At 39.7% G+C, this 17335-nt stretch overlaps 1 protein-coding gene across 1 annotated transcript in view; it reads left to right on the top strand.

Moving 5' to 3' along the window:
* The window catches only part of LOC135097292 (uncharacterized), a 17774-nt gene extending 672 nt beyond the window's left edge, over positions 1-17102 (top strand). The window contains exons 2-5 of the mRNA XM_063999095.1: positions 2216-2521; positions 10822-11091; positions 11893-12300; positions 14129-17102. Coding sequence (XP_063855165.1) covers positions 2216-2521; positions 10822-11091; positions 11893-12300; positions 14129-15847 — 2703 coding nt within the window. The 3' untranslated portion in view covers positions 15848-17102. The remainder of the gene's footprint in view (positions 1-2215; positions 2522-10821; positions 11092-11892; positions 12301-14128) is intronic.
* Positions 17103-17335: the final 233 nt, after the last annotated feature.

Raw genomic sequence — 17335 nt, 5'->3', positions numbered from 1 at the left:
ATCAATTTCTCTTTTTTTTTCTCTTATTCTTCTTATCATTAATGTTACTTAATTTATTATATTATATTATTATTATTATTATTATCATTATTATTATTGTTATTATTATTATTATTATTATTATTATTATTATTATTATTATTATTATTATCATTATTATTATTATTATTTTTATAATTATTATTATCATTATCATTATTATTACTATTATTATTACTGATAATAATAATAGTAATAATAACGATGATAATAATAATGGTAATAATAATAATAATAATAATAATAATAATAATAATAATAATAATAATAATAATAATAATAATAATAATAATAATAATGATAATAATAATAACAATAATAATAATAAGACGACTAGATAATAATAGGTTATGAATATTATTAATTACAGGAAAATAATAGCACAAAACATTACCTAAAATTATCATAAGAATAAATTTTCAAAAAAAAAAAAAAAAAAAAAAAATATATATATATATATATATATATATATATATATATATATATATATATATATATATATATATATATATATATATATATATATATATATATATATATATATATATATATATAAAATACGGTAATTATTATTATTTTTGTTATTATGGTTATTGTTGTCGTTGTCATTGTTGTTGTTGTTATTGACCATCATTTTCCCATTATTTTTTCATTAGTAAAAGTTTTGATGATAATTTTATACATTATTATTTTATTGTGACTATTTTTTTTATTTTTATTTTTATTGTTGTTATTATTAATAGTAGTAGTATTTTTATTATCATTATAACTTTATTACATATATTATCATTATCATTAACATGTATTTTGATTTCCTAATGTTTTCATCATTGCTACTTTCAATATTATTATTATTATTATTATTATTATTATTATTATTATTATTATTATTATTATTATTATTATTATTATTATTATTATTACTATGATCATTAATAATATTGTTGTTGTTACCCTTATTATTATTATTATCGTTAACATTATTACCGTTGTTGTAATTGTTTTTTATTGTTATTTTCTTAGTTTTATTTTTCTTATTATCATTACCACCACTCTGTTCTGTCCTTCCCTATCCTCACCATCATTTTATTATCATTATCATCATCATCATCATCATTATCATGATCATCATCTTATTATTACTATTATTTTTATTTATTTTTTTATTCTTGATATTGTTGTTTGAATTTCTTATAATACTTGTCATCAAAATTTTTAGATTTTCCTTTTCATCATTTTATAATTATTATTATTATTATTATTATTATTATTATTATTATTAGTAGTAGTAGTAGTAGTAGTAGTTGTGGTAGAAGTAGTAGTAGTAGTGATAATAGTAGTAGTAGTATTGTCAATACTTCTTTTCATTATTATTATCATTTTTATTATCATTATTATTATTATTATTATTATTATTGTTATTATTATTATTATTATTATTATCGTTATTAATATTATTATTATTATTATTATTATTATTATTATTATTACTTTTATTGTCATAATTTTTGGTAATATTATTATTATTTATGATCATTATGATTTTTGTTGACATCAGTTACTATTATTTTTTTTTTTGTCCTTTACCTTCATCATTATATCACAGTTCTTTTATTATTATTATTATTATTATTATTATTATTATTATTATTATTATTATTATTATTACTATTATTACTACTACTATCATAATTATAATTAGTTATTTTTTTTCTCTCTCTTGATCATTCATGTAGTTATGATGGAGGTAATGGTTGTGGTGGTGGTGGTGGTGGTGGTAACAGTGGCGGTTATTTTACAGTAGAAGTGATGGTGGTGGTTGTGATAGTAGTGTTCATTTAATAGTAATAGTATAGCTGGTGGTGGTGGTGGTGGTAGTGGTCATTTTATAGTAGTAGTTGTGGTAATGGTTGTAGTGGTGGTGGTGGTGGTGATAGTGGTGGTCATTTAATAGTAATGGTATTGGTGGTAGTGATTATTTAATAGTAATAGTATTGGTGGTGGTGGTGGTAATGGTAGTGGTATTGGTGGTGGTGGTGGTAATGGTAGTGGTATTGGTGGTGGTGTTGGTGGCGGTGGTGGTCATTTTATAGCAGTAGTGGTGTTAATGGTAGTGGTAGTGGTGGTGGTGGTGGTGACACAAGTGGGCAGCAACAGTGTCTGTTTGTCATCACAGAGGGAGTGGCGGGGCGTGCATGAACACCACCACAACACAGTCTTGTCCCTGCTGGTGGAGGGCAACGAGGCAGCAATGGCCAACATCCCCGAGGTTTGTGATGGTCACGCGCTGAGCCAGGATGGCCTGACGCCTCTCCACGCCGCGGCGCGGTGCGGGGCTCCCAGTGCTGCTGTGGAGGCTTTGCTGCAACGCGGCGTGAGCCCTCATGTGACCACCCCTGACAACATGACCCCCGCTGACCTGGCACGGCAGCAAGGCCAAGACTCGGTGATTAAGGGACTACAGCGCCACCACTGTGTACAGGTGTGTGTGTGTGTGTGTGTGTGTGTGAATTGAATTTATAACTGAATTGAATTGAATCTATTGAGTAAGGTCAGACTTTCTATAAAGTATGGAGCACAGCTCTCCAGCAAAAGAATACAGACACTGTAGATTATATACAGAACGTGCATAATATTACATAAGAAAAGACAAATACATACAAATGAAATACGCTGTAAGCAATGGCAAAAAATTAATATAAAAAAATGTGTATGCATATATAATGATACATACTGTCACTAATTAAGAAATAAAAAAAAACTATTGAGGTGTTTTGCACACTGTTTATCTAAACAAGCGTAGCACCATCCTCAAAAATCAAAGATAATTTCTTTATCACATTTGAACTTATACTTTGCATGAACAAAACATATTTGAATTGTGTTGGCCTATTTATGTAATTTGCTATATACATATTACCTAACCTAACAATTTCCATATCAGTACATTCAAAAAGTACATGAAATTCTTCTCCTTCTACCTCAGCATTACACATGTTACATACCCTATCTTCTCTACTGACACCTTGATACCTACCAATATTTACAGGAAGTCTATTATTACAACTTCTAAATTTAGTCACTAATAATCTGTCACCCTTTGTTAATTGTTCTAAATACTGTTCTCTGCCAAAATCTGTCGTAAACACCCTATAACTGCTACTTAATGATTTTGTTTCTAAATTATGATGCCAAGTTACAAGCCACTGATCTTTCAATCTCTGTTCCATAGCTTTCTTCACCCATCTTGAATTAGGAACATCTTGCAACACCACATACCAGACATTCCACAGTCATTACAAATATTCTTTATACAAGTTTACCATGGAGAACTATGAAGCCCTAACCTATCCAGCTGGAATAGACATTGGTACATTAAATAACACAGTTTAGTATTTTTACCTGAAATTAGCTTAGACCAATAACCTATCTTTTTTTTTTTTTTTTTATATAAATATCAAGTGGAAATACACCCGGTTCACCATACACCATGTCATTACAAGTATTCTCATGAACACCGAAAACCTGCTTTAAAAATTTCATGTACATATACTCTAACTCCCTAGCAATATGGTAACCCAAAATTTCAGCTGCACAAGTCAATATAGGTAACACCGTGGTGGTAAATAATTTGAGTTGTATATCCACTGGCAAGTCAAACTTCCTACACTTACTTATTAATGAGTACATTGCTCTTGTAGGTGTCTCTTTTAGCTCCAGCTCACCTTTGCAAAACCTCCCATTATAATTTAATAATACTCCAAGATACTTATACTCTGTCACTACTTCAATGTTTTTACCACCAAATTCAAGTTCATAGTTAAATTTTGTCTTCCCCTGCTAAACACTACTATTTTTGTTTTGTTACAATTTAGCTTCAATTTCCATTCATTACAATATAAATTCAGAGCAACCAGTGCCTGCTTCATTCCATCCTCACTGTCACACAAAATAATTGTATCATCTGCATACATAATAACAAATAGTTTAAGATACATGTTTAAGAAATCGTCACCAAAATTTACATAACTGCAATTATATTAAATTAATTTACTTTCAATATCATTCACATAAAAAGCAAAAAGCACCGATGATAAATTTTCCCCCTGTCTTACCCCTACATTGCAAACAAAGGTGTCTGAAATCTCCTGGTTAAGCATGACACATGATCTGATATTATTGTACATATTTCTGATTACATTTAGAATTTTTCCTTGCATCTCTTCCTTCACAAGTTTACACCATAAATCTTCACACTGTACCATATCAAAGGGTTTCTTGTAATCAACAAATAAACAAAATAGCTTTCTCTTCTTCCACTTAAATAAATCAATGATACATTTGAAGAAAAAATATATGATCCAGAGTGGAATATCTGTGTCTGAAGCCCGTTTGTGTTTCATTAATGGTAGATAAGGTGTTTGAATAATCATTAAGTCTTTCATTAAGTATGGAGGTGAACAGCTTCCCCATGCAGCTAAGTAAGATGATGCCCCTGTAATTACTAGCATCCTGGATGTCTCCCTTGTTTTTATAGAGTGGCACTATTGTACCCACCAATCATTCAGCTGGCATGACACCAGTATCAAGTACTTTTAATATATTCATTTAATATCATATCAGATGCTGGGGATTTGTTGTTTTTTTTTTAACTTCTTAGTACCTCTCCTTCGCTTATAGGATCATCAAGTACTGATAAAATTTCAGCATCCGCACTGTCTTCACATTTGTAATATTCACATTACTATTGGCAGAAATTTCATCAACCGCTAGCTGCTTAAAATGCTCATAGAATTCATTTAGTGTTCTTGGGATCTGATAAGTTCTTTTCTGACTAATTAAAATTTTCCAATATGCTTTAGGGTCATCACTCTTATATTTTCTAAGTTTCTTTATTAAGTTATCCCTCTCCTTATTCTTCACTCTTTTTAGATTTGCTTTATTTTTCCTGCTTTTCTCAATCATGTTGTTAAAATTTACACTACTTCTATGCAAATGAAACCTCTGTCTAGCTTTGTGGTATTCCTTTCTAGATGGCCAGCACTCTTTATCATATCCCACTGAGGTGGCATTATTAGACTTTTTCATGAATGATCTTTTCTTATATGGTGGGAAAGTTACAAGTGCCACCTCAATCAGTATTTATTTTAAATCTAGATTAATAGCATCCATGGGTAATTCATCCACTTTTGCAATCAGTTCATTTATCTTAGTTTCATCAATATTACTCACACATAAAAATTGTTTTTCAACATTCCATTTACTTTGCCTTACACCTGATTGTCTTGATTCCTTTGCCTCTCGGTTTACAACAGGCACCGTACTTTGCATCTCACATTTGATCCTTGCATGTAGTCCACAGTGTACATCAGACCACAAAGGTTCATAATCTAATACTTTAAGAACTACAGCATATTTCATAATCAATGGTGATCCTAAAAAATAGTCAATAGTTGTATTGTTTGCCAATGCTGCAGTCCTCCCCTAACCTTCCATTGAATATATAAACTTGATCATTCTTACAAACATCCAACAACTTTTTCCCATATGAATTCCCATCTGGGGTTAAGTCCTGGTTTGCTCTAGTCTCAGTTATTCCAAAATTAGTTAAACTTACAGACACAGGGTCCTCAGCAGCCTCAGAAGGAACATCACACATAGTGAGAGTGTGAGCATTAAAATCACCACAAAGCACATGCAATGCACATAATCATCACATGAGTAAGTAAGCAAAAAATCATCCAGCTCGTCATAGTGCTCTTTATTACCACATCTAGAGTGTGAGGGGGGAATGTAAACACAGCTTATTACCAGTTCCCTACCAAAATTTACACTACTTCTATCAACTTTAACTGAAAGTAAAGAATCATAAGTGTTACTAATATGCCTCCACTTAAAACTAGCATTTTTCTTGATGGCCATGAGCAAACCCCCAGATTTAAACCTGCTTAATTTGCTTCTGTCCTTAAAGACAATGTCAAAGCCGATATTTTCCATATTGTTTTTTACATTAATTACATCAGTATCATCACACTTAGTTTCACATCAACAAATCACATCATAATCTTTAATAAAGTTGACAAAACCCATAGATAAAAACTTTGACTTGATACCACAGACATTAAGAGACGACACATTAATATAATCCAGGGGAGGAACAAACTGAACAGAGTTAATATTACTTACACTAACACTATTATCATGCCCAAGTATGTGCTGTGCCCCAGCAGGGCCATCCTAGGCCCTTGTTAAGTGATCTAGATTCAACCTTTTCCAATCAGGAGCAGATATAACAACCTTTTCTAAGTCATCAGGACAGTTTATAACTACAGGTCTACCCCCACTGTGCAACTATACAAGAATGCTCCCCTCCCTTGTGGACACATTTTTCACTGTTTCTTGCCCTTTAACCATATTCAACATTTTAACCCTTAAGGAGGTCATGTCATCATTTATATACACTTTTCTTTGCCTACCTTTCAGTTTTTTTTTTTTTTTTCTTTTTTTGCATAATTTCATTTATTTTCTTTCGGTGGCAAAACCTCACAATCACTGGCCTACCTCCTTCCCTGGGCCTCCGCAAATGGTGAACAACAGAAATGTCATCCTGCTCAATTTTCACTCCAATAGTATCAGCAAGTTCTATAACTTTAGCTTCCAGCACCTCCTCACTTTCGTCCTCTTCTTCCTCTCATCTAGAAATACGTAAGTTCTCCCTTCGGGAGTACTGCTCCATCTTGTCATGTTCATACTTGAGCAGGAGGCAATTCCTCAGCATTACTGCGATCTTGTTTTCTAATTTATCCCTGAATTCCTTGAAAGCAGTAGATACAGCTGTAGACACAGCGACCGAAATTATGCTGCCAGGCTGGAGAGCATAACAACTGCATCCTTAATCGTCTTACTTACACTTCTGCTTTCCCTTCCATCATTGCTGCTGGTTATATTAACAAGCTCGTTTTCTACCTTTGTCTTCACTAATTCTTCAGGTTCAGACCCAATGAAGTGTGCCATTCTTGTGTGGAGTTCAGCAATAGAATTTCTTACATGCATAGGTCAGTGAGGGTGGTACAATATATACGTGGCAACACCGCAACACCTTGTTTACCTTCTGTGGCTCACACAACAGTACAGGGAAGACTTGATAGTACCTTCAGTACTGGCAGTAGAAATGTTACTCAGGCCCTGTGGCACGTCACATCAGTAGTCAGGTACTCAGAAGTTCATTTGAAATCAGTAGTAGCTCCCAGGTTAGGGTCGTATCAGAGAAACTCCCTCAAAATATAGAGCTGTGTGTGTATGTGTGTGTGTGTGTGTGTGTGTGAGCTTATTACATTTATCATTTTTTTAACATTAACCAATATGAATGTGATGCAAAATGTTTTTGTTTACAACATTTTGCATCCTTTACCAAGATGTATTTCTTTCTTCACATTTGTGTTTGTAAATTCATGTTAAACAAATGAAGTATTGCTTAATTTCAAGAGGTGTTTATAGATATTAATGAGGTGGTAAGCCTGCAGGTAATGGTTATGCTATAAGCTTGGTAACCCGTTTTGTTGAGCGAGCTGTGATGCAGTGCAAATATTTCAGCAGTTGGTGTGCACACTTCTCAAAGAGAGGGCAAAAACATAGAACATGGCGGACACGTGACCGTCACCAAGGAAACAACACAGTGGCTAGCTGAACACTAACTCACTAATTCAGAACACAAACTGTATTTCATCCTGTACTAGCTGCAAGCCAACAGGAAAGCATCAGACAGCATCTCTAGGCTGCACGAGTGCACGGGGACCGTGCTGGTTGCAAGGAAGCAGGGTGAAGCACCAGACCTCTCATTCCTCGGTATTTTTTCAAGCCGTCTTCTTCGGCGATAATTTGTTCCCTGTGAAGGCAGCTTGTTGAAACATTCGGGAAATGAAACACCTCTATCTTCTCCCTGCTCTTTCTCTCCCCCACAATCCCTATCCAGTGCTGCTTTTCACCGGAAAATAACAAACAGATAAATAAAAAGAATTAATAATAATAATAATAATAATAATAATAATAATAATAATAATAATAATAATAATAATAATGATAACTTAAGGGTTTTGGTTCAAATGGTTCTCAAATAGCTCTGGTGTAGCTGTGGGCACCCTTGGTTCACCGAGGGCATCAGCAGGGCCAAGGGGACGATTGTGGTTCCCCTGAATCTCCACAGAGCAAGCAAATTCACTCCTCAGCTTGTCATTGGGCCTACTGTGGACAGTCCTCATGGTCACGTCCGTGGACACCCTGCGGCTGTCAGGTGAACACCGGTAATGCTTTGCGTCGGTGTGGCCAGTGCAAAATGCACGCCTGACTGCCCAGCCGCTCAGTTTAAGCAGCACCTCGCCAGCACGGGCAGTGTTGCAGTCTGGTGGTAGACTGATAAGTGTTCTTGAAAGCAATCACAGGTGTCACAAAATCAGTCTTGTATTTACACTGAGTGCATGAGATCCTACTTGAAGGCAAGCACTCATCAAAAATGTAAACATGCAATTCACAGGGAGACCAGCAAACAAAAGTGCACAACTCACATCATCCCAACACTTGAAAAAATGAGCACGATGTGATTCTTTAAACGATCGGCTGTTTAGTCCTGCTCCTAACGACGAGTCTTGAGCCACGTGCTGACTGGCAGCAGCGTGGAGGGGCTGGGAGGTGAACGCGACGTGTTCCCCGAGCCGAGCTCTGCTAAAGGCCCCAAGAGACTCTCTGAAGGGTTTTAACCCAAGCTAACCTAGCCTACCCTAAGCCACCTATCCTAAGCAGGCATAACCTAACCTAACCAACCCGTGCCTGAGGAGGATGAATTGCTACAGTACGACCAAACCGCAAACTACAAAACTGTGATGTCCGTTATTGATTGTTTATGTTATGGACGATTTTGAGCACAAAACACAGTGGAATCACTTCACTCTGCAGCCTCTTCTTCTCTCGTCCCCCGGCGACCTTGGGGACTCGTTGGGAAGAGGGGTTTGTGGGCGGGGAACGCGGAAGTGCTCGTTGTTTGTACTTGAATGGAGACGAGAGCTTAAAATAAGGCAATCCTAACCTGACCTGATCTGACCTGACCTGACCTATCCTAACATAACCTGATCTAACCTAACCTAACCACTTTCCACTTCCTGGCCAACCCTTTAGCCATGAACACAAGTGCATGGTTTGCCTGCTTCAGACTCTTGCCACGGTCTCCAAAATCCTTCGTACCAATGATGGAATCGGAGGCCGGGTCAAAATGGAGAGATTCTCTGACGGTCACTGCATCAAATGCATGCCACAGAGTCTCTCCCTTCGACGTGGTGTCTGCTCTTCCTCAGGACTGTGAGTTTGTTTGCTCCAGCCTGCTTGGATGGAAGTTTGCCTTAGCCAAAGGTGAAGATTGGAACTGCTGGGGAGTGAAAAAGTAGAGCTTTAAAACCTACACGCCTTAGGACTATGGTAACGCAAGGCCAGAGCAAACCTCCTCCCTTGTCCCCCATATCTTCTGCCCTTCTTATTTCCTAAGCCATTAATTACCTGTTCTCTGATAAACTCCTGCACTTGAGGGCTTGCATATGGAGAAATGGAGTTTTCAGCTGCTGTGGACTCTTCAGAGTCTGCTACCTCAATCGCTTCGCTTGCTTTCTGAGCTCGCTGATGATGTTCTGCGGCAACCTGATTGTTATACACCCTGAAAACATTTCATAAGTATTTCAGCTGTTTTGTTGATAATTATCATAACTTCAAAAACTCCAATTTGTCTTTCATATACCAGATTCACATTTGTAGCTGCCTCTGCAAAGTGGTGTTTTCACACAAAACAAAACAAAAAGTTATAACAATGGTTCAAAGACAAACGCGAACTGACGCGGAAAACTCGATAAAGTATACAATTATAGCACTCACAACATTGTGAAGCAAATAACAGCAGTCACCAGGCTTGGGGCGAGGCTGTGGTGGTGTCTGGATTGCTCCCCCAAGCTGCTGCTCAGTAATGGGGCACTGTGCGGGCACCTGACGAGGGACGCCACCTGCCGGACAGGCAATGCGTCAGTCACGGTGGCTTTCGAGTGTGTACATTCACACGGTGTACACTTGCCTCGGGAGAGCCCACACTGTCACCTGACTGTTGAGGGCTTTATGAGAGACCACAGTTTTCATCTAGCCTGGCTAGTTGCAGCTGCAGATAATGGCTCAACACTGCCTCAAACTACCAGGTGTTTTGTCTCTGGCGACAGAAGCCTGCATTCCAACCACTAGCACATGTACATGTGTGTCGCAGACACATAAATTGGTGGTGTGTGCACCATCTGCAGGCAAAGTGTCTCATGGAGGCGACACCAGTATCACCATTTGTAGGAACAGGACAAACCATGATTTACTTCATGAAAATAAAACATTGAAATGTAATGACAACACAAATTCAAAAGAAACTCTACTGTTATCAATATAGTAATAAGCAAAAATTACTCAGACATACTGCATTAAACAATAAATGAAAATATATATCAAGGTATTCTGCATGAATGAGCCTTTGTCACACAAACAGCTACACACACACACACACACACACACACACACACACACACACACACACAGGCCATAACAATGCACACTGACACATCGCCACAGCCACCAGTGAACACTTATGTCGCCACCAAGCGAAACTTTCTGAAAACCGTGACAACATTATTATTATATTATTACATCACATTATATTATGTAGCTTTCATTGCGATACCATCAGCACCATGGCTTCCCTTCTCTCTCCGGCAGAGCTACAAGCTTCCTGAAGAACTGCATGAGGAGCTGCTCTCAACAGTCAGTCTCCGGGACGACGTGCAGGCGGTGTCCACCCTCATATGTAAGGGCGCGCCCATAGAGCTCCTGGGTGGCTTTTCTGTCCTCAGACTGGCTGTCACCACCGACCGCTTACACACCGTCAGCCTGCTGCTGGCTAGCGGTGCACCGCTGCCTGCCAGCCTGCTGCAGGAGGCTTGGCAGAGCCCCGATGTGACTCACAGGGTGCTGGCCTTCCTCACCACCGTGAGTACCTTCCCTTCCCTGTCTTACAGAACTACCTCACTGTAAAGGTGAGGACGAGCACCGGTACTGGACCCAAGTCTCAGCGGTGGCTCCTTTGCAGAGTGGAAAGTGTTTGAACAACTTGGATGAGTTATAGGTCTGTTGGTTGTAGAGGACGAGCCTTTGTGTTTCAGTGCCGTCAGTTTCAGGTTTTAGTGGTGCACATGACAGACCTGCAGCACACCAAACCTGTCCAACATTACAGGTCATGCAACAGAATCTTGTCATTTCATAAAAGGACACTTCAGTGTAATGTTTAGAACAAGCAATGAAGTAGATCTCATAATACTTGAATCCATGTTAATTCATCATTATAATCCTAAAAGTAATTGTAATAATGCTTGTCAAACCTAATATTTGATTATAATTCATCATTATAATCCTAATAGTAATTGTAATAATGCTTGTCAAACCTAATATTTGATTATAATTCATCATTATAATCCTAAAAGTAATTGTAATAATGCTTGTCAAACCTAATATTTGATTATAATTCATCATTATAATCCTAAAAGTAATTGTAATAATGCTCGTCAAACCTAATATTTGGAATAATTTTTTGTATTTTTCTTTTTTTTTTGGGACAAGGTAAGGTTGTATTTGTACATGCACTTTTAGATTTGTGAGACTTAATGACACTTCTGCATAGCTGCCCTACCTCTCTCTCTCTCTCTCTCTCTCTCTCTCTCTCTCTCTCTCTCTCTCTCTCTCTCTCTCTGCGCACGGTGCTTACCTGATGTGGTGACCATCCTTTCCTCACAGGCCTACTGCTGCCGGCTGCGTGCAGAGCAGCGTCGCCTGGAAAAGGTCAGCAGCGCCCTTGTCGAGGGCATCGACAATCTAGTGACAACCATCGAGGGAAATACTCCCTGGCAGGCAGCCTGGCGATGGGGAAAGGAGACTGACCGGCCAGCACTGAGCGACCTCCTGGCAAAGGCAGCGGCTGCCAACTGCCCCGTGACTGCCGCCTTCCTGCATAGGGCAGGAGGGTGGACAGTCTTTAATGGAGCCTCTGGTGGCACTGCCCTCCACGCTGCCCTGGAGGCTGGCCACAAAGGCATGGCCGAGCTGCTGATCAGGGACCTTGGGGGCTGCCCGTACGTGCCGGACACACATGGTCGCCTTGCGGTGCACATGATGCCTCACGAGGAGCAACAGAGGCTGGAGCAGGTGAGGCTGCTTGCCTGTGTACTCTTTTGGATGGCGGCATGAACTCACTTCACCAGCTGATCAAAACTTCAGCACCTGTCGCGCTTATTTCGTCTGCTACGCCTCCTTGGTCACACTCCTGTAATAATCCTGACACACGCATACACTATATGGAATTTGTCACCTAACAAAATATTGCAAAATATTGAAATAACATGACCGTGTCCATCAGAGTGCTGGATTTGGTTACGCTAAGTTTACCTTAATATTTAGCTCACTAAGTTCATTGCTGATTCTTTCGTTGCATAGATTATGATTTAAAAAATCATAATTTCACACAGAAATAAAGTAACTATCTCATAAATAGTAGGCTAGGATGATTTACATTCAACCCGAAATATTTCTATGTAACAAATGTGTGTACAGCAACGAGGGACAGAGAAAAAGATGACTCATTAAGTGGCTGGCTGGCACAGCAGTTTGGTGAATGTCAGACAGACATTGAAAGGGAGGAATTTAAGTCACAAGAAGTCACCATAATAATGGATATGGCGTGCTGAAGGCACAGCTGATGTATTTTCACACCTTCCTCCTTTTTAGTGGTGGCGTGGTTAATTCTTTGGTCAAGAACTGACTCGCTTTATCTAATGAGGCCGCTCCGGCATACCAGCGTTACCGAATCGGCGCTTTTCGTTTTGTTATGATAGAGTCACCAGGTTGGGGATTACCGAAGCCATGAAAACACCAGCTGTGAAAGTGGCTGGAGGTGTCACCAGGCTGGTAAGGCTTTCATTTGGGACTGTTACCAAGCGACTGTGAAATTGGCCCTTTGGTATTTCTGCCTTGTCTAATGAGTCCCTCAATGCCGCAGCAACGGCTCGCTAAGCTCACCCGTGCACTCCTGCAGTGCTCTAGGATGATGTCATCTGGCCCTGGAGATTTAGTCATTTTATGTTTATCTGTCTGTTTAATGATGCTGTCCTTGCTTATGGCGATATAGACAGATGGGGGAATTGAGCTTTTGTGGCACTGAACAATACTAAGTTTGCTTTGACCCAGTCAGAAAATTCAGAAACGAGAAACCTGCCCCGCATAGATGACGCGTTTGACAACGCTTCAGAAGTGTGTGGAATATTGTACAAGACAACACATTGTTTAACAATAAAGTCACTTATTAGTGTGTGCTGTGCCATATGCTGTCCTCCTCTGCTTTGCTGTGTTCCCATCTGGGCCAGCACATGGCCGTCATTTATCAAAGAGTTATCGTGATAAAAATAAATAAATAAATAAATCAGAGGTATGCTTTCCCTGGGAAAATTGTAGTCCGCAGCTAAAGTTGCTTCATTAATGACATTGTTTAATTTCTCATCGATACACAAATCACTTTCATTGTTCTTAATTTATAAAACTCTCACAAAGCACACAGGAAATGAAGTGCCTCGGCTACTGGATGGTGTTCGCCAAAGTAGAAGCATCAACGTGGATTTTATGTAGCCACAGCTTGGAGCATCCTCTTACCAAAACAGCACGCTGTGTTTTGAACCAAACGTTTTCAGTAGTCTACCTTTGCACAACAAACTTTTTATTCATATCATGAATATTATGCAGCTCAATTATGGTATTATATTTTATTACTATTACTTACTATTTGATTCTATTAGTTGACCAATTAAGCTACTTGTATTTTTTAATCTTGCCTAATAAACAACTCCAATCAGGCAGACAAATGCTAATATACGTATGTAATCCTCGATTTCTATCATCATTTCTAACATATCTATGTGTACGCAGCAATAAAGGGTTATTTACTTGTTCATATATTCACCGCTCTCTTTCTCTTTGCACACAGAAGCTCTTTATGATGGAGCGTGAAAAACTGAAGGATATGGAGCTTCGCTTGAAGGCAGATCACGAGAAGACCGCAGCACGGACAGCGCTGTGTATACAGGAGGATCTCTTTGAGAGCCACAAGAAGGGCGAGGGTAAGAAGGTCTCCTTACCTGATGGCCACGCTGCCCTGCTGCTGGCCTCGCGCAAAGGTCTCCTGCAGCTGACTCATCTTATGCTGCAAGAGGGTCACTTCCCCGTGGACGAGGTGCTGGACCACACCTGCGGCACCACCGCCCTCCACCAGGCGGTCTCGCACGGCCAGGACGGCTGCGTGGCGCTGCTGCTGAGCGCTGGCGCCAACCCACAGCAGCGTGACACGTATGGCCAGACACCCCCTCACCTGGCCGCCATGTTTGGCCATAAAAGTACTTTCGAACTCCTGGCACACCAAGTGACGCAGGACCCTCCTTGCCGCGCGGGCACCACGGGCACACAGGTGAGAGAAAATTTTAAAGTGTTTCACAATATGTATTATAAATATAAGCGTAATCTATTAGACCCAATCGACCGACGTGACCCGGAAAGCGTCATAAGAAATCTTGTGAGATCCACAGGCCTGCAAGAGCTGCAGAAGGAGGCTCAGCGGGTGGCTGTGGATCTATCAAAGGGCGAGGCCCTTGAGGTAAAGGAGGCGGTGATGGCAGAAATAAGCATCATCATGAATAAGGTGTCAGCCGCTGATGCCACGTACCGCGGCGACCTGAGGCTGGCGGGCAGTTCTCAGGACGGGTCTAAGCTTTACGCCCCTGACGAATTTGATATAAACCTCGTGATTCACAAGGATGACGTAGGAATAACTGTTAGCGAGAGAGGGAAGGAGGAAGCCCCGCTGAAGGGCAGGTTACAGATTTGTGTGAAGACTGACAATCCCCACCTTGAGGGTAATAGATTTATGGCCAGTTTGTATGAGGAGGTGCACCGGTGCCTCGCTGGCCACACCCTGCAGGACAAAAGACTGAGCCTGGTGCCGCCGGGCCTGACCAGCACGCAAGTGGGCGTGGGACTCTCTCTGGCCTGGCAGGGGCGAGAGTATCCACTGTTGCTGGTCGGCGTGGACCTGGTTCCAGTGCTTGAGGTGCCATGGCTGGAGCAAGTTTGCAGACCGCTCCTCACTCCTGAGGACACCACCACCATGCAGCTCAGTAATGCTGCTGATGGAACATGGCGCTGCAGCTTTGCCTTGACAGAGGCTGAGGTGCTGGGGACGTTGACGCCCGCAGAGCGCCAGGTGCAGCTGATGGGAAAAGTACTTCTTTCCCGCCTCAAGCCCGAGCGCTGGATGCCTCGGCACAAAAAGAGCTTTTTCAAATGGTTCGCCACACAGGAGTGGAACATCGCGGTGCCAAGCGGGTTCTGTTTCAAGAACGCCCTCCTGCGGTGGCTGGAGCATAGGCGGTCGAGGGAGGTAGAGCTTGGGGCTGGCCAGGAGGGGGACCCCGCCAGATGGGTGGTGGAGGTGTTCAGATTGATGTGTGCGAACCCAGAAGAGACACGAGAGAACCTGACAACTCAAAACAGCTCCGCCTACTTTGGAGGAGACTGTGAGGGGCGGAAGCCTGGGGACGGGGCGCCCATCATCGTGCAGTGCCTGGAGGAGGACCTCTGCCAAGACAACCAGGCGGCGGCGACGAAAGTAATAGATGCAGAAGATGCAGACCATTGTAATCATTACCTGTGAGCTGCACCAAGCGTTGGAAGACCTCCTACCCGCCCCCCACACACAAACACACACAGGAATGCCAGTGCTTGGTGCTCGATTTTCATATTCAGTAGTTTATATAGCCAATTAGTTGTGGAGTCGATATAAAGAAAAATATATATTTTCATGTCGCGAGGCTAGTGAGAGAAGATACTCTGTTAATAGGGTCTCTCATCTGTGTGCACTTGTTGGCCCCTGTAATACCGCAGGTTGAGTAATGTGATGGTGCAAGCTGAGGTAATGCCACCTTTGGCCAGTAAGTACAGCAGGGCAAGATAATAGTCAACTTGCATGTTGTATGGTGAAACAGGCTCTACATGGATTCATGGATGATAGGCCTAGAAGTGTTTGATATTCATTTGCAAACGGCAGTGCCATTAGGACATGAAATATTTAGTACAGGTTTATTAAGACAATGTCTGGTCTGGGTGTAAATAAAGCACTTCGGCTTGACAAGATGATGTCAAATAAGTTATCAAATCAAGATGGAATGTCACATTTGTAGCACCAAGTACCAAATGCAGATGGTAATTGGTTAAAACAAACTGTTAAGTTAAGGACTTGTGCTATTGATAGGCAGAGATTGTCTGAACAAACTTATAACAGGCCAGCATGTCTTAATTATAAGATGGTGACAATGCAAGGAAAATTACACAAGTATTTATCTGTTCTCCTTAAACAACACTCACGTGCCGTAAGTGTGTTCAAGTGTGCAAATCATCAGCTGCCATTGTAAGTGGTAGTGAAGGAATGCAAGTGTACAAAAGTGAATCTGTTCCTTATGTGATCTTAATGGTGCAGGAGATGAAACTCACTCTTCATTCAAATTGACTTTTTTTTTTTTTTTTTTTTTAACAAATAGCTGAAAAAAATTTCAAGAAATATTGGTTCACTAATGTAAATGCAACAAAAATAGGGGAATTCCTTGGAGCGAGAAACGTGACTGTCTTATTAAGTAGTGTTAAGTTCATCCAAGAAATAACTTGTTATTTAAAAAAAAACTTATAAGAAGTAATTGTTAGCAGGTAAGTGACGTCTGTATTTGGTGTGTACAGTATAACAATTTGTACTCTCATACCCCGCCTGAGGTCGCTTTCAAACCTTTCAAGCACACTTCTCATATTTGCAAACTTATACATGTAAATTAACCATTGCCTTGTATTTTTTTCATGAACACAAAACTATTCCTCTCTGTATTATGGAAAGTGATGTGTCAGTAAATCAAACACAAAAACTCATGTCTTTATTTCAAGCCTTATGAATCATTTTGTTACTTATATAATAATATATATATATATATATATATATATATATATATATATATATATATATATATATATATATATATATATATATATATAGAGAGAGAGAGAGAGAGAGAGAGAGAGAGAGAGAGAGAGAGAGAGAGAGAGAGAGAGAGAGAGAGAGAGAGAGAGAGAGAGAGAGAGAGAGAGAGAGAGAGAGAGA

The sequence above is a fragment of the Scylla paramamosain genome, unplaced genomic scaffold (assembly GCF_035594125.1).
Source record: "Scylla paramamosain isolate STU-SP2022 unplaced genomic scaffold, ASM3559412v1 Contig16, whole genome shotgun sequence".
Classification (NCBI taxonomy): domain Eukaryota; kingdom Metazoa; phylum Arthropoda; class Malacostraca; order Decapoda; family Portunidae; genus Scylla; species Scylla paramamosain.
This window is presented reverse-complemented; position numbering and strand designations above follow the sequence as displayed.